The sequence below is a fragment of the Castor canadensis genome, chromosome 1 (assembly GCF_047511655.1).
Source record: "Castor canadensis chromosome 1, mCasCan1.hap1v2, whole genome shotgun sequence".
Lineage (NCBI taxonomy): Eukaryota > Metazoa > Chordata > Mammalia > Rodentia > Castoridae > Castor > Castor canadensis.
Genome location: NC_133386.1, coordinates 169937010 through 169964998, shown reverse-complemented (window position 1 = coordinate 169964998; position 27989 = coordinate 169937010). Strand labels below are relative to the sequence as shown.

The following is a 27989-nucleotide window of genomic DNA, read 5'->3' as shown; positions in this document are numbered from 1 at the left end:
GAATTTACTCAAACTTTATTTATATGTATAAAAAGCATATGTAACAGGAGCTCATTAAAATAAAAACACAACTATGTTTCAGGAAAAATATACATTCATAAGAATTGATTCCTCTTTCCAGATAATGAAAATACTAACATATTTATACTGAGTTAGCTTAAACTGTTAAACTGTTAAGGAAACATTTTTAAACAAAAGAGTTGGAAGAAATAACTCAGAAGACTGAGTGCATCAGTATATGTCATACATGTTCCAAAATGACCACATAGATAAAAGAATCTAATTTTTAATATATATATTTTTTGGTGATACTGGAGTTTTAACTCAGGGCCTCATGCTTGTTAGACAGACACTCTACCACTTGAATCACTCCACCAGCCCTATTTTTTCTTTTTTCTTTTTTTTTTTCCAATGGTACTGTGGTTTGAACTCAGGGCTTTGCACTGGTAAGACAGGTGCTCTACTGCTTGAGCCATACCTTCAACTGGGACTCAAACACAGAGCCTTGCATAAGCTAAGCATACACCACACCACTGAGTTATTCCCCCAGATCAATTTAATTTGGTAAAAAAATTACAGAAATGCTAGACATTCTTCTAATAGTATAAATGCATAATATTTCAAATGAAGGTACTACTAAAAATTTATTCACATTTAATTAAAACAGTAACAGTAGGACAGACATGATATTGAGCTTTTGTTAAGCACTAAATTTTTTAGCATTAAAAATTCTCTCGTACATTTAGGAAGAGTACATACACACATAAATTATCTGAGTAATAGAAAAAAATGATTAGAATTTTAGAAGCAAATAAGAAAGCAAAAAACCTGAGAATGCTGTTACTCTACAGTGCTTGACTATTCTGCGTTTTCCTCCATCTCTCTGCATTCACAGATGCAGAACTTGGACAGTCAGGGTTCACACTCCCTTTAGCTTCTTTGTTTTTCATCTGCCTTACTGAAAGTCTAACCTTACTAATGGGTATTTGTCTCTTGCAAGTCCAGTTATCCTTTTGTACCCATATTCCATTCATTTACTGATTTGTAGTAGAGTGGGAAACTGACCTAGTCATAGATAAAATCCTGTGTGAAATAGATTTAATTATTAACACTAGTTAAGTGCCTAGAAGTGTGCACCTGTGTGCATGCACACACACACACACATGCACACATCACTCAAACTAAACAATAAATCTACCATCAAACAAACACAAAACAGGAACAGAAAAAGGTGAATGAAACAGAAATGTATGTCGGTGATTTTTATATTGAGATATTTCCCTCCAATCATTATAAGCATTTGTCAATACAGTTCTATGACATTTCACTTTTTATATTTAAAGTATCATGATCTAAGAATTGGATGCTTTATAAGTACCATGACTTCACAATTTCAGTGAATTTTAGATTTATTGGCACTACAGCAACCACACTGCACTAGTATATGATGGTAAGTGACAAATCTAGCCTTGTTGCTGGGACAGAATGGGGATTTCACAGCTTCTGAAGCTAGCTTTGCAGTTAGACTTTTGGGAGTAACAAAAGTAAGTAAGTTCACGGAATATTAAAAATTATGATTAATAAAGGATGCATAGAGGTCTAAAGGTGTAGCTCAGTGGTAGAGAGCTTGCCTAGCAGGTGCAAGGCCTTAGGTTTGATCCCCAGCACTGCCAGTATTTCTCACATATCTGTATGAGAATACATATGTTTATATATGAACATATTTACATGTATGTACATAAAAGAAGCTTGTATATTTCTCTCATGGATTTCAAATTAAGTAACAAGATCCCTGGATTATAATGAGAGGCCGTGGAATTCTACAGGTACGAGATGGGACTAGGATTGTGTGCTTTCTCATTCTAAACCCAGCTCTTAGATTTTAGGCAAGTTATGCCTTACTCTGATTATTACAAAGCGAACAAAGTCAAGTTTGCGTGTAACCTTTTAAAGAGGATTAAACAAGTGCAAAGCGCACAGTTACAAGAGAAAAGGTGTTTATGTAAAGTCAAGATATGACCCTAGTGGAATTTTATAGGTAATGTGGATGCCTTAAAAAAAAACAAAACCCTTTTCCTATATAAATCCAAATGTTGCTAGATGATTTGCAACAAGCAACCAAAGAGACTCTGAGAATCTAAAAAGCATAAACTGCCTTAATGGAGATCATGCTATCTTTTTGTTTGTTTGTTTGAGACAGGACCTCACCAAATAGCCCAGCCTTGAATGAGATTCTCCAGCCTCCCAAGTGCTGGGATTACACCTGTAATCACACATGCACTGTGATATGATGTATATTTTCTAAACACTTAATTTGGAAGGAATTATCAAATGCATGTGGGTTTGCAATCTCACCTATGTAGAAATATAAATATAAAAGAACAATGTATAAATAATCTTAAATGATAGAAAAACGCAATGTCTGACAAAAACATGAAGAACAGTATTTTCTAGTCTATTTTTCAGGAATATGTTGTTTCTTGACCTGTAAAGAGGAAACAAATTCACATATACTTACATACCATAAAAATTAGAACACACCAACTCCAGAGGTTTATAGTTTATACTCTGCTACATTTTTGAGGGGTGGGGGTGGTGCTAGGGAATCTAACCCAGGGCCTTGTGTGCATGTTAAGCACAGGTTCTCCTAGTGAGCTATACCCCTAGTTCCTCGGCTACATTATTAAAGAGAAACTGGTCATATATATGATTAGAATAGACAAAGTATAGAATCGACAAAGTGTAGGTCATACGCACATGATCAGAATAGACAAACACCTGTGGCACTTTTCTTTTGTGTAAGGACATATTAAGAGATACGAAGGGAAGCTGGGAGCATAGTTTAGAGTTACAGCATGTGCCTACTGTGTGGGAGGCTCTGGGTTTAATCCCAGGCACACGCATACACACTCAAAGAGATGCAATAACTTCAATCAATACTGTTATTTTTTTCATTTTACTCTCTGTGTGTGTGTGTGTGTGTGTGTGTGTGTGTAGCTGGGGACCAAATTGAACGCCTCCTACATGCTAGGCAAATGCTCCACACTTAGCTACACCCCTAATTTTAGTATTAAAAAAGCAAATTACTTGCTCTATATTCTTCCTTCCTTCTTTCTTCCCTTTCTTTCTTTTTGTTGGTGCCACTGAGATTTGAATTCCAGGCCTCATGCTTGGTGGGCAGGTGCTCTACCACTTGAGCCACTCCACCAGCCTTTTTTTGCAATGGTTTTTTTAAGATAGGGGCTCAAGAACTATTTGCCTAGAGCTGGGTTCCAACCTCGATCCTCTTCCCTCTGTACAGTTAGTGTAAGAACACAGTCTGTGGTAAGCATCAGGAAGCTTTTTTAAAATTAAAAAAAATTTTTTTGGTGGTACCAGAGTTTGAACTACTCAGGGTGCCACACTTGCTATGAAGGTACTCTACCACTTAAACCACTCCGCCAGCCCTTTTTCTTGGAGACAAGTCTCTCTATATAGTTCAGGCTGACATCAAATTTGTGATCCTCCTGCCTCAGCCTCCTGGGTGCTAGGATTATAGGCATGTGCCACTACCCCCATAGCTGTCACAAAGATTTCTGAACCACTAAAATACACATAGCAGGGCTGAGGATTTAGCTCAGTGGTACAGACTTGCTTAGCATGTGCAAAGCCCTTGTTCAGTCCTTAGCACCAATAATAAAACAAACGAAAGAAAACACACCACAAAAACAGAAGTTTCTTCTTAGCTGCAAGGATATGGAGTCAAAGCCTATCACTATCAAGCCGATAGTGATCAGGTTCAGGTTGAAGATGCAAATGGAACTGCGGTGTGGTTCAAATGTTTACCCATCCTTTATCTTTTGCAGTTTGTTATAAAGAGCTGAGTAGACAGGTCTTTTTTTGGTTCGGGAAGAACAAACCATTCAAATAACATGAATTTCTTATAGCAAGGTGGGCTTAGTGAGATGGGAGAGACAGAGACTTTTTAAATACCCTAAATCCTTTTGCTGGCCCAGGATACGGTGGTGGTGGAGAAACATTTTGTTTTCTGGTCAGTGCCACTGCCTGTTCATAAGAAGGTAGTCCTGTGTCCTCCGCAGAAGGTGACGGAGACAAGACAGCCTCCTCAGGTCTTCTGAAAAGGATGGAGGGAGTGTGCGTACTTCTTGCATAGGCAGCTGAAGAACTAAACAGAGAGATAGCATTTAGGTTTCATAACGGCAGCATTTTGGGGTTAAGATGGTTACATTAAAAAATTCAGTTACTGCCAGACAACAGTGGGAGGCTGAGATCAGAAGGATAATGGTTCCAGGCCAGCCTAGACAAAAAGTTAGTAAACGCCCCCACCACCACCCCACCTCAACCACTAGCTGGGCATAGTAGTACACACCTGTCATCCTGGTAATGGTGGGAAGCTTAAAATAGGATTGGGGTCCAGGCTGGCCTAGACAAAAAGCAAAACCTTATCTCAAAATAACCTGAGCAAAAAGGGCTGGAAACCTGGCTCAAGTGGTACAACACCTTTCTAACAAAGCCCTGAGTTCAAACCTTAGTACACCCCAAAAAAAAAAAAAAATCCAGCTATGGGTCCAGCAGAGTGGCTCAAGTGGTAAAGCGCCTGCCTAGCAAATGTGAGGCTCTGAGTTCAAACCCCAGTACCACAGGGGGAAAAAAATCCAGTGATTTTGATAAATATTTAGCCTGATTTATTTATTTATCTGCAGTAATGGGGTTTGAACTCAGGGCCCTACACCTTGAGCCACTCCACCAGCCCTTTTTTGATAAGGTTTTTTTTTTCGAGATAGGGTTTCACAAACTATTTGCCTGGGCTGGTTTTGAACCTCAATTCTCCTGATCTCTGCCTCCTGAGTAGCTAGAATTATGGGTGTGAGCCACCAGTACCTGGCAAGCCCAATTTATTAATATAATACCACCTTTATTTTACTCATAGACTCTGAAAGAGTATCATTGTAGGGAAAAAGTAAAACTTTTGAAGTCAGACATGGGTTTGAAATTTAACTCTGTCATTCCATAGCTGTGTGAACAAAGTCAAGTTCTCTGACTCAGTTTGGTCTTTTGTAAAATGGGGATAATAGCCACCTCAACAGAGTTGTTTTGTGTGGACGGAGTAAGAGTTTTATATAAATAAAGCCTTCTGCAGTGTCTGGCCTACTATAATGAGGACTCAAAGTGTGAATTCTCTTTTCTCCTGCTCCCGAATTAAAACTTTCTGAAGCATGATATGAAATCAAATCCAAACTTTGTTGCAAGGGGCACAAATTCAAGTCAAGGAAATAGACGCCACAGAGATAATCACAAGAGCTGTCACGGTCTCTGTCTTCTGTTCTCTTCCATGGTCTTGCTACCTGGCTGATCCCTCCCAAATAGGACTTCGGTCATAACATTCTCCTCCTCAAAATCTAGCTGCACCTACTTTCCACGGAGTTACATTCTAACTCCCGAGCCTCCTTTCCCTTATTCTAGCCTCACCTTATTTTTTATAGCTCTCTATTCTTGCTAAGGTGACTTTTTTATATTCCCTTGCTATGTGCAGCAAATTCTCAGGTCTTTGTGCTTTCACTGGTATTGTTCCAATCTTGGAATCTTGTGTATTTCCCTCTCCCTCCTACTAACCTAAGGCCAACAATTTTCTTTAAAGCGGCTTAGTTTGGATTGGGGATATGGGAAGTGGTAGTCTTACCTCTGTGTGTGTGTGTGTGTGTGTGTGTGTGTGTGTGTGTGTGTGTGTGTATTGCACACTGTCTAGGTTGACAAGGCCTTTTGCTCTTGCTAGGCATGTGCTCTACCACTTAAGCCATGCCCACACCTTTTTACTTTGTTTTTGTTGTTGTTTGTTTCTTTTTTGCCAGTACTGGAGTTTGAACTCAGGGCCTCATGCTTGCTAAGCAGGCACTCTACCACTTGAGCCATCCCACCAGGCCTGGTTAATTTTGAGATAGGGTCTTGAGTTTATGACTGGGTTAGCCTGGACTATTTATACTTCCCTTAGAGCTGGTATGACAGGTCCATGCCCAACTTTTTAATTGGTTGAGATGGGGGCACTTGATAAATTTTTGCTCAGGCTGGTCTCGAACTATGATCCCTAGAATTACAGTCCTTTCAACTTTTGCCTTCTGAGTAGCTAGGATTCCAGGCATGAGCTACAGGAGCTCAGCAAGTTCTACCATTTTCAGCCAATAAAAGTTGAAAAGCAACAAAGGGCTGGTGTTTTAAATGTATGGCTTTCCCTTTTCACCTGTGAATTATAAAGTATAACTAAAACATTAGTAAACTAGTCTGTTCAGACTCTAAAGTTGGCTGACTATAAGGTATCTATGAATAAACTAACCTCCTGTAGTTATGACTAATGAGATAATTAAAATTCATAGTCAATATTGACTATTTTGGGTTTGAGGCCAGCCTGAACTACAAAGTAGAGGCCTGCCTCAAAAACAAAAAACTGAAAAAAAAAGACATAGGGAGTTAAATGGTGCCATGATTATGGCATGTCTTCTGTGTACATTATAGTAACCCTAAACCCTGGCTATCTTTTTGTTTTAAAGTAAGATTAGTTCTATTTAATAGCCTCACATTAAGTCAATATTTACAATTTCCTTCCCCTCGAGAGGTAGTTTACAACTCCCAAATGCTGTAAAATTTTCCAAACTAAATCAGCCAATTTGCCTCTGAAAATACCTTTTCCTTTTGGAAGTAATAATGAAATCTGAATTGGAAAAAAGGAAAGAAAAATTGCAGAGAGAAAAGAAAAGCAAAAGGTCTGGATAAATCTAGGAACTGGATAGTCAGCCCTTCAGTGGTCGAGAGGATACACATTTATTTAGAGGCTGGACACAATTCCTCCTTGTGGGAAATCTAGAGGGTCGGGCTGGTCATTTGTCACATTCATTAACTTATGACAAAATGATCTGTGTTTGCTTATAGGGAGCAGGAGAGACAGATTTTTTTTGAACAAGTAAATCTTTCCATGTTGACTTTCAAAATTTAATACAAAGAAGCATTGTAATAATTACATCAGTCATTAAATATTTACCTAGTGTAGATATTTAATCATCTTCTATCATCAAAATCAGAAAGTATGTACTAATGAATATTAGAAAGTGACAACATTATATTACGCCTGTTTTCTTCTACAAAATACAGGCCCCGAGAAATGAAAAGATCTTGTTTTCCATTTCTTGGCATGTTTTTACAGAGGCAAACTTTTCTGACAATGAGCTCATTTTTTAGTGTTTTCTTTCTCAAGTATTCCCACCCTGCCCCCCACCTTCAGAAACAGAAAAAGAATAAACAACTCTGCTGGAAGAGTTTCCTAGGACAATGCAGGCCACAAAGCACTTTAGTAAGTATTAAAGTGTTAGTCTCAGTACAACCACTCTGGAAAAAAATTTGGAGGCTACTCAAAAAGCTGGACATCGATCTACCATTTGATCCAGCAATACCACTCTTGGGGATATACCCAAAAGACTGTTACTCCAGAGGCACCTGCACACCCATGTTTATTGCAGCACTATTCACAATAGCCAAGTTATGGAAACAGCCAAGATGCCCCACCACTGACGAATGGATTAAGAAAATGTGATATCTATACACAATGGAATTTTATGCAGCCATGAAGAAGAACGAAATGTTATCATTCGCTGGTAAATGGATGGAATTGGAGAACATCATTCTGAGTGAGGTTAGCCTGGCCCAAAAGACCAAAAATCGTATGTTCTCCCTCATATGTGGACATTAGATCAAGGGCAAACACAACAAGGGAACTGGACTATGAGCACAGGATAAAAGCGAGAGCACACAAGGGAGGGGTGAGGATAGGTAAGACACCTAAAAAACTAGCTAGCATTTGTCGCCCTTAACGCAGAGAAACTAAAGCAGATACCTTAAAGCAACTGAGGCCAATAGGAAAAGGGGACCAGGAACTAGAGAAAAGGTTAGATCAAAAAGAATTAACCTAGAAGGTAACACCCACACACAGGAAATCAATGTGAGTCAACTCCCCGTATAGCTATCCTTATCTCAACCAGCAAAAACCCTTGTTCCTTCCTATTATTGCTTATACTCTCTCTACAACAAAATTAGAAATAAGGGCAAAATAGTTTCTGCTGGGTATTGAGGGGGTGGGGGGAGAGGGAGGGGGTGGAGTGGGTGGTAAGGGAGGGGGTGGGGGCAGGGGGGAGAAATGAACCAAGCCTTGTATGCACATATGAATAATAAAAGAAAAATGAAAAAAAAAAAATAAAGTGTTAGTCTCAGGCCTGGCAGAGAGGCCTAGGTGGTAGAGTGCCTGCCTAGCAAGCATGAATCCCTGAGTTCAAACCCCAGTACCTCTTAAAAAAAAAAAAAAAAGTTATTGTCAACATAAGAGCATATCTAGTAAGCCTACCTTGAAACATTGCCTAAACTCAAAAGAGTTGCTGTTAGTTTTAGAGTGAGACATTGCTTGTAAAAATGCTCAGAGAAGGACTGGAGGAGTGACTCAAGTGATAGAGGTGCCTGCTTTGCAAGTGTGAAGCCCTGAGTTCAAACCTCAGTTCCACCAAAAAAAACCCAAAAACAAAAACAAAAACAAAAACCCACTGAGAACTCTACAGATTACACTGGACTACCATTAAGAAGAATTAATCTTAGTTTTAAAACAAAAAGATACTCCAGCTTAAACAAAGTGAGGTCATATCTCATGCACCTTGCAAGTTGGAGGCTGTGGATTTGGCATTAAGGTTCCAGAAGGGAGTTGAAGAGGCCCCCTAGAGCTGAAATCAGGCATCCAGACCTGCCTCAGCTGTAGCAATAGAGGCTGGGGGTCCTGCTTCTGGAGACCTCTATGGCTGTTTCCAGTGTGGATCTGAGGAAGAGGGAGGAAGATGGAACCTACAAGACTGAACAGGAATCCAGTGTAGAATTCTGTGATTGCTCTTCCCCTTGGTTGGAGGTATTTTTTAAGAATCTGTAAAGTGAAAGTGCTGCAAATAGCAACCATAGAGAATTCTGCGTGGCCTATAGAACAAGTTCAAAAAATCTGTTGAGTGAGCCAGCTTCCCATAGGAGAACCCCAAACTCTGGCAATTATTCTCTCACCCTTGAAGGCCCTGCTTGTAAGGAAGCCCTCCATTGTGCCTCTGCCTACTTCCCCAGGCTGTCTTTGCAGAACACCTGGAGGCAGAGACAAGACTGTGAAAGAGCAAGTGGTTTTCCTGGGCTGGGGATCAGGTAGTCCATACTCCAGTGGCATCACTGGACTGGAACCTTCTTGAAGGCCGTAATGAATAATGCTAAGAGATGGTTCTTGTAAAAGAAGAAATTCAGCAAATGTGTGTTCAGCAAATGAAGGCTCTTCTCTGTTTCTTTCTGTGGGTGACATTGATTGAGCACCTGTATCAAGCCACACCTGAGGCTTGACCTGCTTTGGGGATTTTTCAATTCCATGAGACAATAAATATTCTTCGTTTTGTTTGAAAAAAAAAAAGATACTCTAGTTTTAAAGTTTGCAATAACACACACAAGCCATACCATAATCATGGCACCATTTAACTCCAGGTTAACTCCAGGTTGGCCTTGAACTCCTGGCTCAAGCCATCCTCCCACCTTAGCCTCCTGGGTAGGTGGGACTACAAGAGGGTCACCCTCCTTGTGTCATTGAATTCTACCTCCTAATCTCATTCAGGGAAGAAGGTAAAATGTTTCAGGGAAAAGAAAAGCCTAAGGTAAGAGACATAGTGATGTAGAAAAGAAGAAAAATGAAGAAAAGCAGGGACAAAGAGAGGGAAAATGGAAAGTGTGAAGACATTGCACGAAGGCTGTGCTATCACAGACTTTGAGCGAATTTCTCTTTTCTTGTGGTATAGATGGAACCCGGGATCTCATGCACACTATTTGCAGCTCTATCAGGGAGCTAGATCCCCAGCGGGAGTGAAATTATTAACCATGAGCTATTAAACATGAGGCTATACATGAGCCTTTTGCAGAAAAACATTATGAATGGAATGGAACAAACAGAAAAAAAAAAAAAAAGGAAAGATAAAAGTCAAGAAAAATCTCCACAGACAATTTTTGCCTATTTTTTTTCATTAACCATGTGGGTTGCCCCAGCTGTGGAGAAAGTCACAGTGAATAAAACCTTGACTGAAAGACCTAGAAAATGGAAAGACTGCTCCTTCCACATCTGTTAAATGAGGGGAAGTAGTAGAGGCCTATCAGCTTAAAGATAGTGACTTCAGAAGCACTAAATTCTTCCTTACTTTCTCTCATTTCTCAAGTTTCTAAAGGATTTACAAACTCCTTAGTGCATGCCCACTGGTCACATAAGGCCTGAGGTGGAGGGGCTTTTCTAGAATTCCAGCATGGAGCAGACTTGCAGTCTGTGCTCTCCCTGTCTGCTGCCACCGTCTCTTCTTCCTGCACACTTACGGTGGGGTGTCCTTGGAAACTCTGCCCTTACTCTTCTGTCCCTTTGTCACGCTCAGAGAACTCAACTCACCTAACTCTCAAAACTTCATCTTTTATCCTCCAACAGGGGAACTCTAATTCAACATTTGTTGCCTAGAACACTCACTTTTTTTTCCAGTTAAATTTTTTGGTTCCTATATCCATATATGGGTACAATTTTCCATTTTAAGTGTACAATTCACTGGTATTATGCAACCATTTCCATAACCCTTAAATCTTTCAACATCCCAAACAGAAACTCTGTATGTATGAAATGGTAATTCCCGCCTCCCCACCCCCACCCCTACTATGTTTTGAATGCTTTTGTCCCCTCCAAAACTCATGGTGAAACTTAAATCTTCAGTGCAACAGTGTTGGGAGGTGGGGCCTTTGTTTAGGTGGTGAGCGTTCTGTCCTTACGAATGAAGTAATGCCACTATAAAAACGCCTCATGAGGAACAATGCTCCTCCTCTCTAGAAGATGCAGCATTCACCCTGTTAGAAGTGGAGACTTGGGCCCTTACTGGACACCAAAACATTGATCTTGGACTTCCCAACCTCTAGAATTGTGAGAAATAAATTTCTGTTCTGAACAAAATACACGGTCATTGTTACAGCAGCACAAATGCACTAAGACAACCCTATCTTCCCATCTACTTTTTGTCGCTAAGAATTTGCCTATTTGAGATATTTCATATAGTTGGAATCATACAATAATTATCTTTTTGCATCTGGCTTCTTTCAATTGGTATAAAGTTCTCAAGATTTGTAAAAGGTGCTTCAACTGCATTTGCTGAAAAGCACTGACTACTTACTTGGGGTTACAAATTAACTAAAAGCAGGAGAAGCTTAGCATCCCTGCCTCCATTTTGTATCTATCTTTGTTCTAAATCATTCTCTTTACAGTCACTTTGCAATCACCTTGGATTCCAAGGTCCCTTTGCCTTTATGGCAAGGGATTGAAACTTCCCATAAGGAACAGTGGGACTTGCGGGACAGACTACCCCTCCAAATGAGGACAATTACCTATAATGATGATGCTGCACCCTGGAGCAGGCGTAATCATCTCATGGGAACCAGATTGCTCCCCTCAAGTGATGACAGCGATAACATCTCTGGAACCCCTCTGGGAACCCTTGCACTGAGATAATGGTCAACCAGAACACACCTGTGACTGGGGCTGTTTACGCATACCTTTTTCCCCCACCCCCAGTTCTTTTGTCTATTTAAATCTATAGCTTATGTCTGTACTCCGAAGATGGCTGAGGATGAGCTGAGTGCCTACTCTGCCCCTTCCCACGGCATGCCCCGAGTTGTGTAATAAACCTCCTTTCTCTGCCTTTGCCATGCCTCTTTATTTAGCATTTAGGGGCAGGCGGCCGGACCTGACATCAGCTCAAACTCCTGAATCTCTGGAGTTTGGGCCTTGGGTCCAAAACTCCAGTTTCAGATTCACCCATGTTGCAGCATGCATCAAAATTTCATTCCTTTTTATGCTTTAATAATATTCCATTTTATGACCATTGCACATTTTGTGTATCTACTCATCTGTTGATGGACACTTGGATTGTTTCCACCCACCAGCTGGCTATTATGAAGAATGCTGCTGCAAACATTGGTGTGCAAGTATCTGTGTAAGTCTCTGTTTTCAGTTCTCTTGGGTATATACACAAGCACAACTGTTGGGTCATAGAGCAACTCTACATTAACTTTCTGAAGAATTGTCAGGCTGTTTTCCACAGTTGCAGCACCATTTTATATTTCTGCCAGCAATGTATGTGAGGATCCAGTTTCTCCATACCCTCATCAAACTTTTTTTTTGGGTGGTACTGGGGTTTGAGCTCAGGGCCTTGTGCTTGCTAGGCAGGCGCTAAGGTCCAATTTGCATTCTCCCATCAGCCTCTAATCCTCTAGATCTTTCTATCAGGCATCATGTCCTCCTACAGCTGCATTGCCACGCTGGCCTCCTCCTTGGTTTTCCTGCCCTCCAGTTTCTCCCCGTTCCAGCACTTTCTCTTAAGTAAAACTTACCATAAACCCCACAAGACAGGCGCTATATCTACTTTAGTCACCACTGTGCTTCTAGAATGTAGCATATTACTACTTTTCTTTCTCAAAAACTTCCCCCCTTTTTTTTTTTTTTTTTTTTCTTGCTTTTGAGACAGAGCCTCACTATGCAGCCCAGGTTGGCCTGGAATTGTGCTCATCCTGCCTCAGCCTCCCGAGGCAGGATGGCACTGGACAGTTTTCCTTTTAATTCTCTACTTGAGTGCCCCCTGCTGTCATGCATGGCAATTCAAATGTAGATCCCTTTAGGCTGGTGTTCCAATTATCCAGCAATTTGCCCAGTCCCTTAGGACTCTCCATCAGAGTTCTTAGATGTTTGGTCAAGTATATTTTCCTTGTCATTTCCTATGTGAGTCTTGGTAGCACAGGTTGAACATCCTGAATCAAAAAAATTGAAAACACAAAATGCTCTGAAATCAAACTTTTTTGAGCACTGACATGATTCTATACACCTGACCTTCTTGAATGGGATACAATCAAAATGCAAGCACACTAAATGTACTGTATAAAATTATTTTCAGGTTGTGTGTATAAGGTGTATATGAAACATAAATAAATTTTGTATTTGGATTTATGTCCCATCCCCAAGATATATTATTATGTATATGTAAATATAAATTTTTTAAAAATTCTAAATCTAAAATACTTTTGGGAGCTGGGTATTGTGGCTCATATCTGTAATTCCAGCTACTTGGGAGGCAGAGATTGGGAGGATGAAGGTTTGAGGGCAGCCCAGGCAAAAAAAGTTAGTGAGACTCAATCTCAGTAAATAAGCTGGACATGCTGGGACGCTCCTGTAAACCCTGCTACTCCAGAGGCATAGGTGGGAGGATCACAGTCCAGGGTTGTCTCTGGGCAAAAAGTGAGATCCTATCAAAAAAACAACCTACAACAAAAGGGTTGGTAGTGTGGCTCAAGTGATAAAGCGCTTGCCTCGAAAGCATGGGGTCCTGAGTTCAAACCTCAGTATTGCTAAAAGAATAAAACATTAAAAAAAAGAAAAAAACTAACAAAAACCTAAGCATTTCAGATAAGTGATACTTGACCCATCCACATCTTTGCTCCTGTGGTTCCACTTTCTTGGAACATCCTCCTCAGTAATTTCCTTCAAACCTCATGTCCTTTAAAGTGACTAATTATATTCTACCCTCATCAAATCTAAGCATTCCCAACCATTTTCAAGGAGCGTTCTGGGCTGGGGATATAGCTCAGAGCTAGAGCGCTTGCCTAGAATGTGTAAGGCCCTGGGTTCAAGCTCCAGCACTGCAAGAAAACAAAAAACAAAACAGAAACTTTGGTACTGTATATCCCATATGTTTATATTTGAGTTGCTTTTTTTACTGTCTAGTCACCTCAATCAAATGACAATCACTCCATGTCTACTTTATGGACCTCAGCTTCATTTGTACAAAGTACCAAGAGTACTAAAATAGAAAGTGGTAGAGTAGTAATGAGAGTACTCAGTTAGTGGCAAGTAATGTGAAAGACAGGTACACATGGGCTAAGGGGGGTTTCATGGGCCGCATAAAATTATTATATATCTACCTAAAAAAGTTTTTGAGTCAGGATCTATGTAGCCCAGGCTAGCTATCAAATTTGAGGACAACTTACTTGCAGTGTATCTTCTGATTTTTAATTCCATATGAATGCTTCAGAATGCGCAATTCATTCCCAGTCCAGAACTTCTTTTCTTAAGTGTAGGGGATGGAACCCAGCATCTTGTACCTGCTAGGCAAGCCCTGTACCATCCCCAGCCCCTGGGACTATTTTTAAAGTAAGATCAACACTGGATGGGAAGACGTAGTCATTCTTATGTGGGCTTTCGGAAGAACCATAGTTTTCAAATTAATAATAATGATGACCAACATTCATTGAATACTTACTATATACCAAGCACTAATTTAAGTACTTTATGTACATTAGCTCATTAACGCTCACATCCAGTTTGAGATATCAGAGGCCATCGTTCACACTGCAGGTCATGCAAATGACACTCCTTTGCAGCTGTGGAACATGGTAGCTTTGCTTGTTATCTTCAGTTTACTGATGGGGAAACCAAGGCAGAGTGTACATTGAAGTAACAGGTCCAAAGTCAAATGATAGTGGTGTACTAAGGATTTGAACCTAGGCAGCCTGGCTCCAGAGCTTTCTTAGTTCAACTGCTGTGTCTGGGATGGAAGAATACATGTTGGTCTCTTCCAGAAACAAGATCTAGGCTAAGACCAATGTATTTTAAAAAGGACTCACATATTACTACATTTTAGAATAAGAAAGTACTTCAGCAGACATAAAGGAGATCTTTTTTGAAGAATCAAACTTTTTTGAGGAGACCCAATGATTTAAAAGTTACCGTACTAATCAGTCAGAAGTAGACAAATTCTAACACTTCTATGGTGTCGCAGAGTAGGTACATAGAGACAGAAGGTAGAATGGTGGTTGCCTGGGGCTGCAGGGGTAAGAGGAAAATGGGGAGTTGTTTGTTTACTGGGTATGGCGCTTCATTTCTATGAAATGAAAAAGAAAAACTGGAGCTTGGTTGCACAACAATGTAAATGTACTTACTACTACCCAACTGTAAACCTAAAAATGGTTAAGATGAGCCAGGGGTGGTGGCACAAGCGTATAAACCCAGCATTTGGGAGATTGTGAGTTCAAGTCAGCCTGTGCTACATATGGAGACCTGATCTCAAAAAAAAAAAGCTTAAGATGGTAATTTTTAAGATGTTATGTATATATGTGTTTTTTACTCCTCTAGTACTGGGGCTTGAACTCAGGACCTCAAACTTGCTAGGCAGAAGCTCTACCACTGAGCCACACTCCCATCTCTTCTTTTTTTTGAGAATATATTTAAATCATGCTGTTAAGTGCCAAAGATAAATTGCAAAGGAGAACATATAACAATCTTTTCTTTTTAACACAAAAGATGTTAGTAAATGCATAGAAAAAGCCTAAAGTAATACATATCAAATTCATAAGAGTGGTTATTACTAAAAAGTAGCGTTATGAGGATTTTTTAAAAAAATTATCTTGTGGTTTTGGTGGGTTTGGGGTTTGAACTCAGGGTTTTACATTTGCAAAGCAATCACTTTACTGCTTGAGTCACCCTTCAGTTCATTTTGCTCTGGTTATTTTGGGGATGAGGGTCACTCAAACTATTTTCCTGGGCTGGTCTTGAACCTCAATCTTTCCTATCTCAGCCTCCCAAGTAGCTAGGATTATAGGTGTTAGCCACCAGCACCGGGGGAGGATTTTTATTTTTGATATTCTATCTTTCTATAGTATTTGAAGTTTTGGAAGTTTTTTTTCCTTCAGTGCTGGGGATTGAACCCAGGCCCTCACAAATGCTAGGAAAGTGCTCTGCCACCAAGCTACACTTCCAGCCCTGAAGTTTTAAATAACCCGTGTATTGCTTTTGTAAGCACAAAATAGGATAAAGTCTATTTTATCCTAATTATTTTCCTAATCTCTCAAGGAAATAATTTTAAGTGATACAGATGAAATGAAATGACCTCCTTTTACTAAATTTTAAGGGAAATGAATCTCTTATATTTACTAATTTCATTTAGTTCTATATATGTAAAAGGTTCCTTTTTTTGGCAGTTCTGGGGTTTGAACTCAGAGCCTGTAGCTTTCTAGGCAGATGCTCTATTACTTAAGCCATACCTCCATCCCACCTCCAACCTTTTTTGGGGTTTTAAACAAATAACTTTAAAAACTCTTATTATAGTTGGCTGTGGTGGTGCACACCAGCTACTTGGGAGTCAGAGGCAGGGAGCGTTCAAGGGCAGGCCAGGCAAAGGCAACGAATTGAAAGGTTCTGAAAGCAGAGCTTAAGTGGTAGTGTACTTGCCTGGTAAGTGTGATGTCCCAGGTTTAGTCACCAGTACTGAAAAAAAAAATTCTGATTCTGACAACCTAACAACCAAGGGCATGAAATTTATTTTTGTCTTTGGTAAAAGAAAAATGTATATGGCATTAAGGGGAATCAAAGCCACTCCCCCATCTTACAGAGGAAGAAAACTCAAGAAATCAAGGAATTTGCTTCTAGATCCATAGTTAAATAGTGGCAGAATTACCATGAGAACTTTTGCCTCCTAATTCCCAGATGGGCACTCTTCCTCTACAAGTTATTCTATTTTTCATTTCTATCTGATATGACATAATTAAGAACTATCTTATCACAATTAATTCAAACAGCTGTAATTAAACTCTTCTGGTTTCTTATTGGTCTACATTTAAATCGCATTTGGACTTGAATAGTTATGCAATCATCTTTTAAAATGAGAGGATGGCCTCAAACTTGAAATCCTCCTGCCTCAGCCTCCTGAGTGCTAGAATTACAGGTGTGCACCACCACACCCAGTTCTGACATTTTCTTTTTAAGATTTTGAAATAGTATCATTTAATTGTTGCTGTTTGTGTTAAATTAAGCCACCAAACAACTGCTAGACTAAAGGATTCTGGAAAGACATGACAAGTAAATGCAATATGATATCTTGACTGGATCCTAGAGCAGAAAGAGGACCCTAATGGAAAACTAATGAAATGAAAATGAAGTTTGGAGCTCAGTTGATGGTGATGTTGTAAGGTTGTTCTGTTACTTTTGTCAAATCTACTATGGCATTTGGGTGCTGGCATTTCACACCTGTAATCCTAGCTACTCAGGAAGCAGAGATCAGGAGGATCGAGGCTCAAGGTCAACCAGGGCAAATAGACTATGTCTCAAAATTATCCCACACAAAACAGGGTTGGCAGAGTTGATCAAGTGGTAGAGTGCCTACCTAGCAAGTATGAGGCCCTGAGTTCAAATCCCAATACCACCAAAACAACAACAACAAAAACTACTATGGTAATGTAATTGGTAACAGTGGGAACTGGTTAAAGGATTATGGGATCTCTGTACTATCTTTGCAACCTACCTGATTATCTAATGTTATTCTCAAAATGCAAAGTTAATTTAAAAAGTAGGCAGTCATTTGTTTGAGTCCCTTTAAAATAACAATATGGAAAGTGTAATAATGTATTTAAATATTATTACTTACCTTAAATGTGATTGTCTATTACACTTGGTGATACAAAGATAGTAACCAAATAATCCAAAAATAACCAAAAATACTCCAGCAGCAATTAATCCAGTCAGAAGGCCCATAACATCGACTTTTTCTCTGTTACCATCTTAAGAGAAATCATTAAAACAACATAAACATAATAAGTGAAAAACATCATTTATGACTTTAATAAATGTAACACATTATTAAGCATGTAATCATTGATAATCATTTCTTTTAACAGTCTATGTTAGAGCCAGGTGTTGTGCCTCACACCCATAAGCCCAGCAGTTAGGGGGCCCAAACAAAATGGAGACACTGTATCCATCCACTGAAAGCTGTTGAATAATAAGGGGTAAAAGGGAAAGAGGAAGGGAAAGTAACAGAGGAGGTTCGACTGACCAAAGTACAATATACTCACTGCTGAGATACGCTGAGAAACTACTTTGAACACTACTTTTAGAATTAAAACTGAAGAACAGGACTGTAAAATAGGTCCTGGGGGTGGGGGTGGGGGTGGGGGTGGGCGGGGGGGAGTGAATATTTGTGGGAAGGGGAAAGGTAAATGGAGGCGATGAAAGAGGGTGAATATAGCCAATGTGATTGGTATACATATATGAACTAGAACACTGAAATTTTTGCAATTGCTTTAGGTAGAGCAGGGAAGGGAATGAGAGGGAGAGATGGTGGGAATGATCTAACCAATGTACAATGTAAGCATATTCAGAAATGTCATAATGAATCCTCCTGTGCAATTAATGTATGCTAATAAAAAGAGAGAGACTGTACCTGAAAAACAAACTAAAGCAAAAAGGAATGGGAGTGTGGCTTGAGTGGCAGACCACTAGCCTCACAAGTGTGAGGCCCTGAGTTCAAACCCTAGGACCACACACACACACACACACACACACACACACACACAAAGTGCTAGAGAATCCACCTGAAAAAAATATAAATAATACTTATTTCTAAGAGTCCTAATTATGCTTATTCTTTTATTTATTTTAAATAGGTCATAGTAAATGGATAATATCCAACAGTAAGTGGATAAACAGATTCTTTGATCAACTAGACAAATTTTGGTATTAACTAGTCAAATTTATTGAGCAACTTGGTATAGTTATATCATATAATCTCCTATGGGGGGTGATTGGTCCTACCTAAGAGAATAACTGGCAAAAATAAATAAATAAATACATGACTAAAAAGCAGTTAGCAAGGTAAAGTGGAGGGAGGGATAGAAAAGGCACAAAACTGGTGTCTATATCACAGCATGGTGAGAATAGTTAATAATTTATTGGATGTTCCAAAGTGCTAGAAGAGAGAATTTTGAGTATTCTTACTCCAAAGAAATGACAAATGTTTGATCTGATAAGATAAGCTAGTTATTCTGCTTTGATCATTACACATTTTATACCTGTATTAATATATCATACTGCATCTCCTAAATTTGTATAGTTATATCAATAAAAAATAAACTAAAAATACCCCAGCTTGAGATTACCAATATAGAGAAGATGAAGGATTTCTCTTCTTTAGAAGTTACTTAATTCTATCCAACATTTTTTGGGGGGAGTGCTGGAGCTTGAACTCAGGGTCTAATGCACACTAAGCATGCACTCTACCCGCAAGCCCCATCCAACAATCTTAATTTACCTACCATAAGAATTTCATTACTTGTAATGATAAAAAAGAAAAAAGAGGGTGAGGGCAGGGGGGAAAAAATAAAAGAAAAAAAACCAAAAAACAAAACAAAACAAAAAATAAGAGTTAAACTAGTTTATGACTTGAAACTAACAGAGTCTTATTTTTATTCTGTGCAAGTCTTGACTTCTACCTGAGTTGTTTTAAACAGCTTTAAGCCTATTATCTCATTTCCCTAATATCTCACCAAACTTGATTTGCAGTGTGTAAACAGATCTTGTCTCAGATAGCCCGAGTATATAATTGAGAAATCTTCTTTGGATTTACAAGGTACGTGTATGTTGTGCAATAACCAAACTCAAACAACAAAATTAAAATGTATTATAATAGAGAGAGGGCAATGAAAACATTAAAATGTTCACTTCTTGCCTTACCTGGTTTTGTGCTTGGTCCTTTAATTGAATAGTCCTGCCAAAATGTCATCTAAGGAAAAGATAGAATTTTCAAATTTCTGTAATTTATATTTCACTTGTTCCCAATGACCTAGACTAGGGATAGTAAACTCCTGGCGTGTGTCAGAGGTAAGACACCAATTCATTCCAGCTGGAGGGTATGACTCACTCGAATTAAAGCACTACTTCCCACGCTGTCTCTGTTGCCTGCTTAATTCATTAAGTGATTACTGCCAGTCCCAGCTCTCTACTACCGTGCTCTGCTACTCTCCCCTCATCTGACTGGGCCCTTGCTAATACATCAGGGGAACCATTACATTTGAGAGGTGGTGAAAGTACCAAAGGTGCAAGTGGAGGCTATGGACCCATTATCGTGGTTGAATTTTTCTGTTAGGGATTCCATATTTTGCAATGAGATTTTATTGAAAACTATTTATTGACTTGGAAAGACATCCCTGAGACAGTTTAGATTCTCTGTTATTGAAAAGAATTGAAGCAGATTTTAAGGAACCATGACAAAACATGAAAATGGGTTTGCAGCCAGGTCCCAATGGCTCACGCCTGTAATCCTAGCTACTCAGAAGGCAGAGATCAGGAGGATCTAAGTTTGAAGCCAACCCAGGCAAATAGTTCAAGCAACCCTATCTCCAAAATACCCAATGCAAAACAGGGGATACATATTTTGTACCCTCAATGTTAGCAGAGCACCAGTGTACAGCAGATGGTTAATAAGTACTTGAAATATAAATGTGGGTAATCAAAGAAAGGTAAGCTTACTGAGGAGAAATTGCTCTGAGTTTGAAGCACTGAGTGCTCTGCTGAGTCAGAGCACCAATTCAAGTAATATCATTTTGGGAGGAAGTGTTGGGGACTGAATCCCAAGACTTGTACTCCTAGTCCTCAAATAATACCTTGAAGTTTAATTCATTCTGCTCTGAGGCCATTTTTAAATATAATAAACATTCAACACACAAAATCACAGCAAAGCCCATAATTTGCTAATTACTTATAAACCCAGCTAATTAAGGATAAAGCCAAGGCTAAATAGGGTAATTAGCATTTTAAGGTAAGTAGAAAGAGATAACAGGTACACAATTGTGATATTGTTTAAAGAAGAAAATCTATACAGTGACTGTAAGTGCCATTTTCTGAAGTACAATTGAGTAGGTTTCCAGCCAATTAACATAATCCACCAAATTACCATTTTATCTTCATCCATAAAGATCTCTCTGGCTTCCTCATAGTTACAAATCTCCTCATAGCACTCTCTTTCTAGGTCACCGGGGGTGAAGAGCTCCAAATCAAATCTATTGTATAGAAGGCGGCGACCGATGAAAAAGTTTGCTTCTTCTTTTGATGTAAAGACTAATAAATGAAAAAGATTTGGAACTTGGTAAAAATAAGGCAGAAGCTTCCTGTTTCAAAAGTAAAAAAATTGAATGATTCTCTTGATGTGGTTAAATGATACTAAATGTTCACTTTTTTTTTTTTTTCTCCTTGCAGGACTGGGGTTTGAAATCGCAGCCTCACACTTGTTAGGCAAGCACTCTACTACTTGAGCCACACCACCAGCCTTCTTTTGTGTTGAATATTTTTGAGATAGGGTCTCTTGAACTATTTGCCTGGGTGGGCCTTGAACCACAATCCTCCTGATCTCTGCCTCCTGAGAGGCTAGGATTACAGGGGTGATCCACCAGCACCAGGCACTAAATGTTCTTAATGGCTTTAAAATCTGACCCAAGAAAAATAACATCAGTAAAAATGATTTCTGATTGTATGAAATGTAAATACATGAGTTGGTATGTTCAAAATTATGAGTATCAATGAAAATTATTCAAATGTCACTTTTCGCTCCAATTTTTTTCTCAATAAATAACCATTCAGACTATTCTATTTCCAAAGAATGGTTTCTCTATTATCTTGACTAGGAAACGGTGGGGTATAATAGACAAAGTATTGGACTGAGAATGAGAAGTCAGAGGTTCTTGGTGTTGATTGGCTTAAGATTTCAGCTATGTGTTTTAGGATAAATCACTTTATATCTCTGATGGCCATTTCCTCACTTGTAAAATTGGGAAGTGAATTAAATAACCACTAAGATCTCTTTAAGCTCTAAATTATAAATGAACACCTCTTGTGTGTGTGTGGGCATGTGGTACTGGGGTTTGAACTCAGGGTCTACTACACCTTGAGCTACTCCACCAGCCCACCCTTGCCTTTTTTTTTTTTTTTTTTTTGTAAGAGCTTTTTTTGAGATAGGTTCTCTTGAACCTGGGCTGGCTTTGAACCACGATCTTTCTGATCTCTGCCTCCTGAGCAGCTAGGATTACAGGCGTGAACCACTAGCGCCCTCTACAAATGAGCACTTTTATATTAAAGTTTTCATATTATAGTTTATACTAAACTTCTAAGTTCATAAAATTACAAGATTAATTAAAAGATATTTAGCTCCTCCCAAAGGGGTAATGCCCCTCATCCTAAGCCCCAAATATGTGTCCACAATGCTTTATGGGAATCCCCCTGTAATGGTGGCTGAGAAGGTCAAAGGTAAACATAATAAGGTTAAGCACACACTGACAAAAAACTAAAACATTCAATAATGGCAGCATTTTTTTTTTTTTTTTGGCAGTACTGAGGTTTGAACTCTGGGCTGGACACTTTGTGAGGCAGGTGCTCTACTGCTTGAGCCACACCTCCAGCCCTTTTTGCTCTGGTTATTTTGGAGATAGGGTCTCATTTTTTGCCTAGGCCAGCCTGGACGATGATCTTCCCAACCTCAGTATCCCACTTAGCTTGGGATGACAGGTACATGCCCTGTGCTAGTCATGGCAGTATTAATAGAACTCACAAATTTGTTCTGGTGTTACACAAACAAGACTTAAGTGTTTTTGCTCCAGATTATAGGAGAATGCCAAAACTTTCTGACAACTACATCAAAGTGATTGAAAGAATTTAAAAGTGGTTCTACCTCACACTGCTAACCACCAACAAAGGAAGAATATATGAAAGTGTGCAATTGAAAGTCAGCTCATGAGAAAGCATGATCTAGATGACTAACGTGAATTATGAGTGACTTCAGATTGACCTTTGTTCTTAGCTCCATGAGCACTAACATCTTGTTCAAGATACTTTTTTTCTATAACTCATCGTCTTTGTAAGCAGGTCTGAATCTTTTAGAACTGTTTTGGTTTTTTTTTTTTTTTTTTTTTTTTGGTGTACTGGGGTTTGAACTCAGGGCCTCACACTTCCTAGGCTGGTGCTCTACCACTTGAACCACTCCACCAGCCCCAGAACTATCTTGTCTAATCCAGTAGCCTCTAGGCATATATGGCTACTGACCATTTGAGAACCTTTTTTTGGGGGGGCAGCACTGGAGTTTGAACTCAGGGCCTCATACTTGCTAGGCGGGTGCTCTTACTGCTTAAGCTATTCCACCAGCCCTTTTTTGTGATGGGTTTTTTTGAGATAGGGTCTCAGAACTATTTGCTGGGGGCTGGCTTTGATCTGTGATCCTCCTGATCTCTGCCTCCTGAGTAGCTAGGATTACAGGCGTGAGCAATGGGTGCCTGGCCCTAAAAACTTTCTAATGGCAAACCCACCTCCCACAGAATAAAAGTCAAAGCCCTTAGAATGGCCCACAGGCTCTATAAGATGTGGTTGCCTACCTCTCTGACTTCACCTCCCACCACTTTCCCTCACTAATTCTGTGATAGCTACACTGCACAGGCTTCTACCACACTTGGTTCTCTCCTTCCTTGTATTTGCTGTTTCTTTTAGGTAGAACTTTCTTCTTGCAGTTTGTCCTCCTTCAGGATTAATCCCCATCTCCATCCACTCTCTGTCCATACTTTGCTTTTCTCCATAACATTTAGCACCATCTGGTGTTCCGTAAGCTTCACTTCTTGTCTTTACCACAGTTCCCCTCACTAGAAGGAAGACCCCATGAAAGCAAGGATGTGAGTGCTTGGCACAGAAGAGGTGCTCAAAAAATTATTACATAAGCAAACTCAACTATCCTACTGCAGGAAGACCCTCTTGGACCTAAAGTCTATCAGTAGAAGCAATTCATAGGTATAATCTAGTATAACTGAACTTGGCCTAGGTTTAAAGTGATGCAGTAATTAAGCCAGTGTTGAAGCAACTCATAGGCTTCCCAGCTTAGCCACACTTACTGCACGAATCTATCTCTGTATTGTTACTTCTCAGATCTGCCCAGATCTTTATATTTTATTGGTTAAAGAAACAGTGCCAAATTTCTTATGGACAACCTTCTGTTCAAGTAGGTCCTATAAGTATTTCTCCACTCCATCCTGTATCTCAATAAAGCTACTTTCAGTTTGAAGAGAAAATAAAAAAGAGAGCCATAAACATTTTTATTTTTCCTAAAATGATTTATATCAGTATCACAAATGTGGTATTTAGGATTAATCACAATATTATAATTGATACTATAGTAAAGGTGCCTTCCAGGGGCTGCTGTTTGCACTTCCCTGAGTGTAAAAGTAGTGATTCTATCAGTGGTCAACTTTAGACTTAACCTTCAGTGCTAGATTGGATTTTTCTCTGCATCTCTTATGATCTCAGGAGAAGTACTATCCTTTGTCATTTGGAGTCTTAAGAAACCGAGAATTTGATTCTAATTTGAAAGAAGCAACCTTTTCTGCCCTGGAGTACCCTGGGGATCCTAGTAAGACCCACCATTTTCCTCTTGACCATTGCAGAAATTTTGAGAGATTAGTTCAAGGAAATTTGGCAAGTGAATCAGGAGGGGCACTGAAACTAGGGTTTCTGGTTTCTATCCCAATAGGATTTCTACTTCACTCCCGTGGCATTTGAGTTCTACTTAATCATTCAGTGGCCTTGCATTTGCTTTGTTAGGAGTCTCTTTCCTTCTCTGCTTTTCTTGTCTTGGACTATGCTAAGAGGCTGCCTGTGCATTCCACAAACCTACAAACCTACTAACCCAAGTATTCCATTTTCTTCCTCTCCCCATATTTTCTAAATAAGCTCCTTTTAAGTCATTCCAGCTTTTAACCTAAGATTTTATTGGAATTTAACTGAAGGTCCCCCTCCCACATTTTTTTCAGTCACTGTAATACTTTCTCTCTCTCTCTCTCTCTCTCTTTTTCTCTTTTGTGGTACTGGGGTTTGAACTCAGGGCCTCACACTTGCTAGAAAAGCACTCTGCCACTTGAACCACTCCACCAGCTCTGTTACAGTAACACTCTCTTATTTGCAATTTTACTTTTCAGTTTCAATTCTCTTAGGCCAACACCATGGTTTAAAAATATAAAGTGGAAAATTCCATAAATAAACAATTCATAAGTCTTAACTTGCATGTCAGTCTAAGCAGCATGATGAAATCTCCCACCCTTTTGCTCAGTCGTCTAGGATGTGAATCGTCCCTTTTCCAGAGTGTGCAAACCATATACACTGCCTGCTCGATAGTCACTTAGTAGCCATCTTGTTCATCAGATCAACTCCTGTGGTTTGCGGTGCTTATCTACAGGACTCAATACTATCTGAGGTTTCAGGTGTCCACTGGCAGTTCTGGAATGAAGCCCTTGCAGATAAGGGGGGGTGGACTACTATACTTTTTGTATCTTCATTTATTTTGTCCCACTTGCAGATGGAAGACATTGACTGTCATACAGCTCTCCTAGGGCACTGTTATTACTACTCCCTCTATTTTGTTTTCAGGTGTTCTTTGTTCCTACCTCTGTTATAGAGAATATCTGTTTACACCCTACCTCTTCACCATATGAAGAGGTCCTCCAGGGCAAGGATTGTAGTCCTTCACTTCTACATTTCCAGCTCTTACAAGGAGCTGGACACACAGAATGTGTTCATATGGCAGTTATTTACTGAATAAGTTGGCCCTTCAAATGTGTAAGAGCCTTCATTTCCCACAGGTATCTGTAGCCCTCTGCACTCACGGATGACTTTTTAATTCCTTCCATAATTTATATGAAAAAATTTTATTTTAATGGTTTTATGGTGCTGAGGGTGGAACCCAGGGCCTCTTGCATGCTAGGCAAACAGTCTACCACTGAGCCACCAGCCCTACTCCTTCCATAGTTTATGATGTCCTTGAGAGTAACTTTTGTGCCTGTGTCATGTGAGTGAATGAATACAACCCTTACAAGCATCGTGGGCAGCAGCATCTGGTCCAACTGAGTATGGACCATCAACCTTATATGTGGGTGACTTACATATACGGAGGTACCAAGAACGCTCCCCTTTTCAGACTTCTTTCCCTATCCCACGAGTTAGCCTATCTAATTGCCTAGAATTCTGCCATCAGAGTTTGATTCCTTTAGGCTAAGGTGCCCTGTTCTAACACACACACAGAGCTATACTAATCATTAATAAGTCAGTCACACCAGGTGCTGGTGGCTCACACCTGTAATCCTAGCTACTAGGAGGCAGAGATCAGGAGGATCGAAGCTAGCCCGATCCTTGGCAAATAGTTATTGAGACCCTATCTTGAAAATACCTAACACACACAACACAAAAAAGGCTGGCAGAGTGGTTCAAGTGATACAGTGCCTGCCTAGCAAGCAGGAAGGGCTGAGTTCAAACTCCAGTACCACCAAAAACCAAAACAAAACAAAAAAACAAAAAAACCAGAAAAGAGTCAGTCAGGAGTGTTAATGCACCAGATCCTTCTCAAATACAAATGACTTGAGAGTAGAATCTGTTGAGCAGGGACAGAGACAGGAATGTAAGGATGTGTGCAGAGGTGAATTCAAAGTGCCTGCACTGGATGGGAAAGCACAATGACTAGACAGAGAGAAGGATGCTGAAAGCCAAAGTCTTGTTTTTTAAATTTCTTTCTGGTTTTACTAGGTTAAGTTTTTAAAAAGTAGGCAGGAACTTAAAAGGCATGGAATTCTAGGTGAGCAAGCCCCAAACTTGATTTCTCATCCATCTGCCTTTATCTAGACAAGTAGACATTTGAAAGTGGAAAAGGACCTGAGAGATCATTCTGCCCAGGTGAAGACATTCAAGTCCAAAGGAATTAAGTGCCTTGCCCAAGAAGTCCAGTCTAGAGGGCAGAGGCTGTAGCTCAGTGCTTAGCATGCCATCCTTTGCCGTGCAAAAAGCAAGCCCAGACTAGATCTTGAACTCCCCTGTCCATCTTTCCAAGAAGTAACCACAACACTTCATCTAAGAAAATGATCACTCACTGAGTTTCAGAAGTCGAAATAGGCTTTCCATTCAGTTAACCACAAACCAAGGTCTTCAACATATACTTATCGAAGAAAACTCAGATCAATTTGTACACATGTAGTTAAAGAGCATGAAACCCCGCCACATTATCAAGTAAGGCACAAATTAAACTGAAGGACATTTTAGTGCTTCTGTGGTTCATGGAGCATATTATTCCACATACACACTTTCTGGCTTGAGATCTTGTAATATACGACTCGAGTTTCAGGATGGTTTTTTCCGAAATGTCAGGGGTGCATACTTACCTTCTTCCCCAGCATACCCGGAATCCTCTAGACTTCTTGTACAATGAGGAAACGCCAAGGTAACCGTGGGCAGGTGGCTGAGTAGAATCAGAAGTGAAAGCATAGTCTGGCAAGTGTCACACAAACTAAAACCAAAAAGCAAAAGGCATGTCAGAGAGAGAGAGAGAGAGAGAGAGAGAGAGAGAGAGAGAGAGAGAGAGAGAGAGAGAGAGAGAGAGAGAGAGAAAACAAATCCTAAGTCTTTTGAGTTTCGGTGGGAACTGAGTCACCGACCTGTTGTACTCAAAGCCACCGCACCACTGCGCCCCGCCGCGGTTTCGGTGACCCGGAACCGACGCGCGCCAGGCAAGTGGCCTCTGAGAGCGCCTAGAGACCAATGTGGCTCCCGGGGACTCAGCCGAGGACAGATCGGATACTTTGTCGCCGAGGACAACCCTCTGCTTTGCGTTGGAATCCGACCCGGTCAGTGGAGGCCCGGCACCCGTATCTCTTTCCCCCGTCCCAGCGCAGCGGTGGGAGCCCCGCACCTGTGTCCCCCCACACATATTCCAGCAGTCCCCGGGCCAGAGCCTTGTCGTTTGGTTGTCCCCGACGCCTCCAAGCCCTTTGTCTCCGGAGTCCCTTAAGTCTCGACGACACTCTGGACCTGGCTCTCCGCAGTGCGGGACGCCGAGCCTGGGGTCCACGAAGGAGCGCCCAGGGGACGTGTGCCGCGCGAGGTCCTGAGGGACGCCACTGAGCCAGCAAGAGGAGGAGACGGCCACCTGGGCAGCACCTGCTGGCTCCTCCCCCGGGGGATGGCTCACCTGCGGCGGGCGTGTTCCGAAGCTGGCGCCGCACTCTTAGCAGCTCTGCTTCTGTCCCCAGCCCTGGGCCTG

General features: G+C 40.3%; 1 protein-coding gene across 4 annotated transcripts; it reads right to left on the bottom strand.

Annotated features, from left to right (window-relative positions):
* On the bottom strand, window positions 1–27976 carry Prrg4 (proline rich and Gla domain 4). 4 transcript variants are annotated; one of them, XM_074043947.1, is made up of 6 exons: window positions 27918–27976; window positions 27112–27236; window positions 20835–20998; window positions 19616–19664; window positions 17532–17664; window positions 1–4165 (listed from the first exon to the last, which is right to left on the bottom strand). In XM_074043947.1, exons 2-6 carry the CDS (start codon window positions 27212–27214, stop codon window positions 3937–3939), a joined length of 678 nt encoding a protein of 225 aa, XP_073900048.1. In that variant the 5' UTR covers window positions 27215–27236; window positions 27918–27976; the 3' UTR covers window positions 1–3936. The 4 variants fall into 4 exon arrangements, with proteins under 4 accessions (XP_073900048.1, XP_073900030.1, XP_020041635.1 ...); XM_074043929.1 differs by lacking the exon at window positions 27918–27976 and adding an exon at window positions 27385–27872; XM_020186046.2 differs by lacking the exon at window positions 27918–27976 and adding an exon at window positions 27639–27872.
* Window positions 27977–27989: the final 13 nt, after the last annotated feature.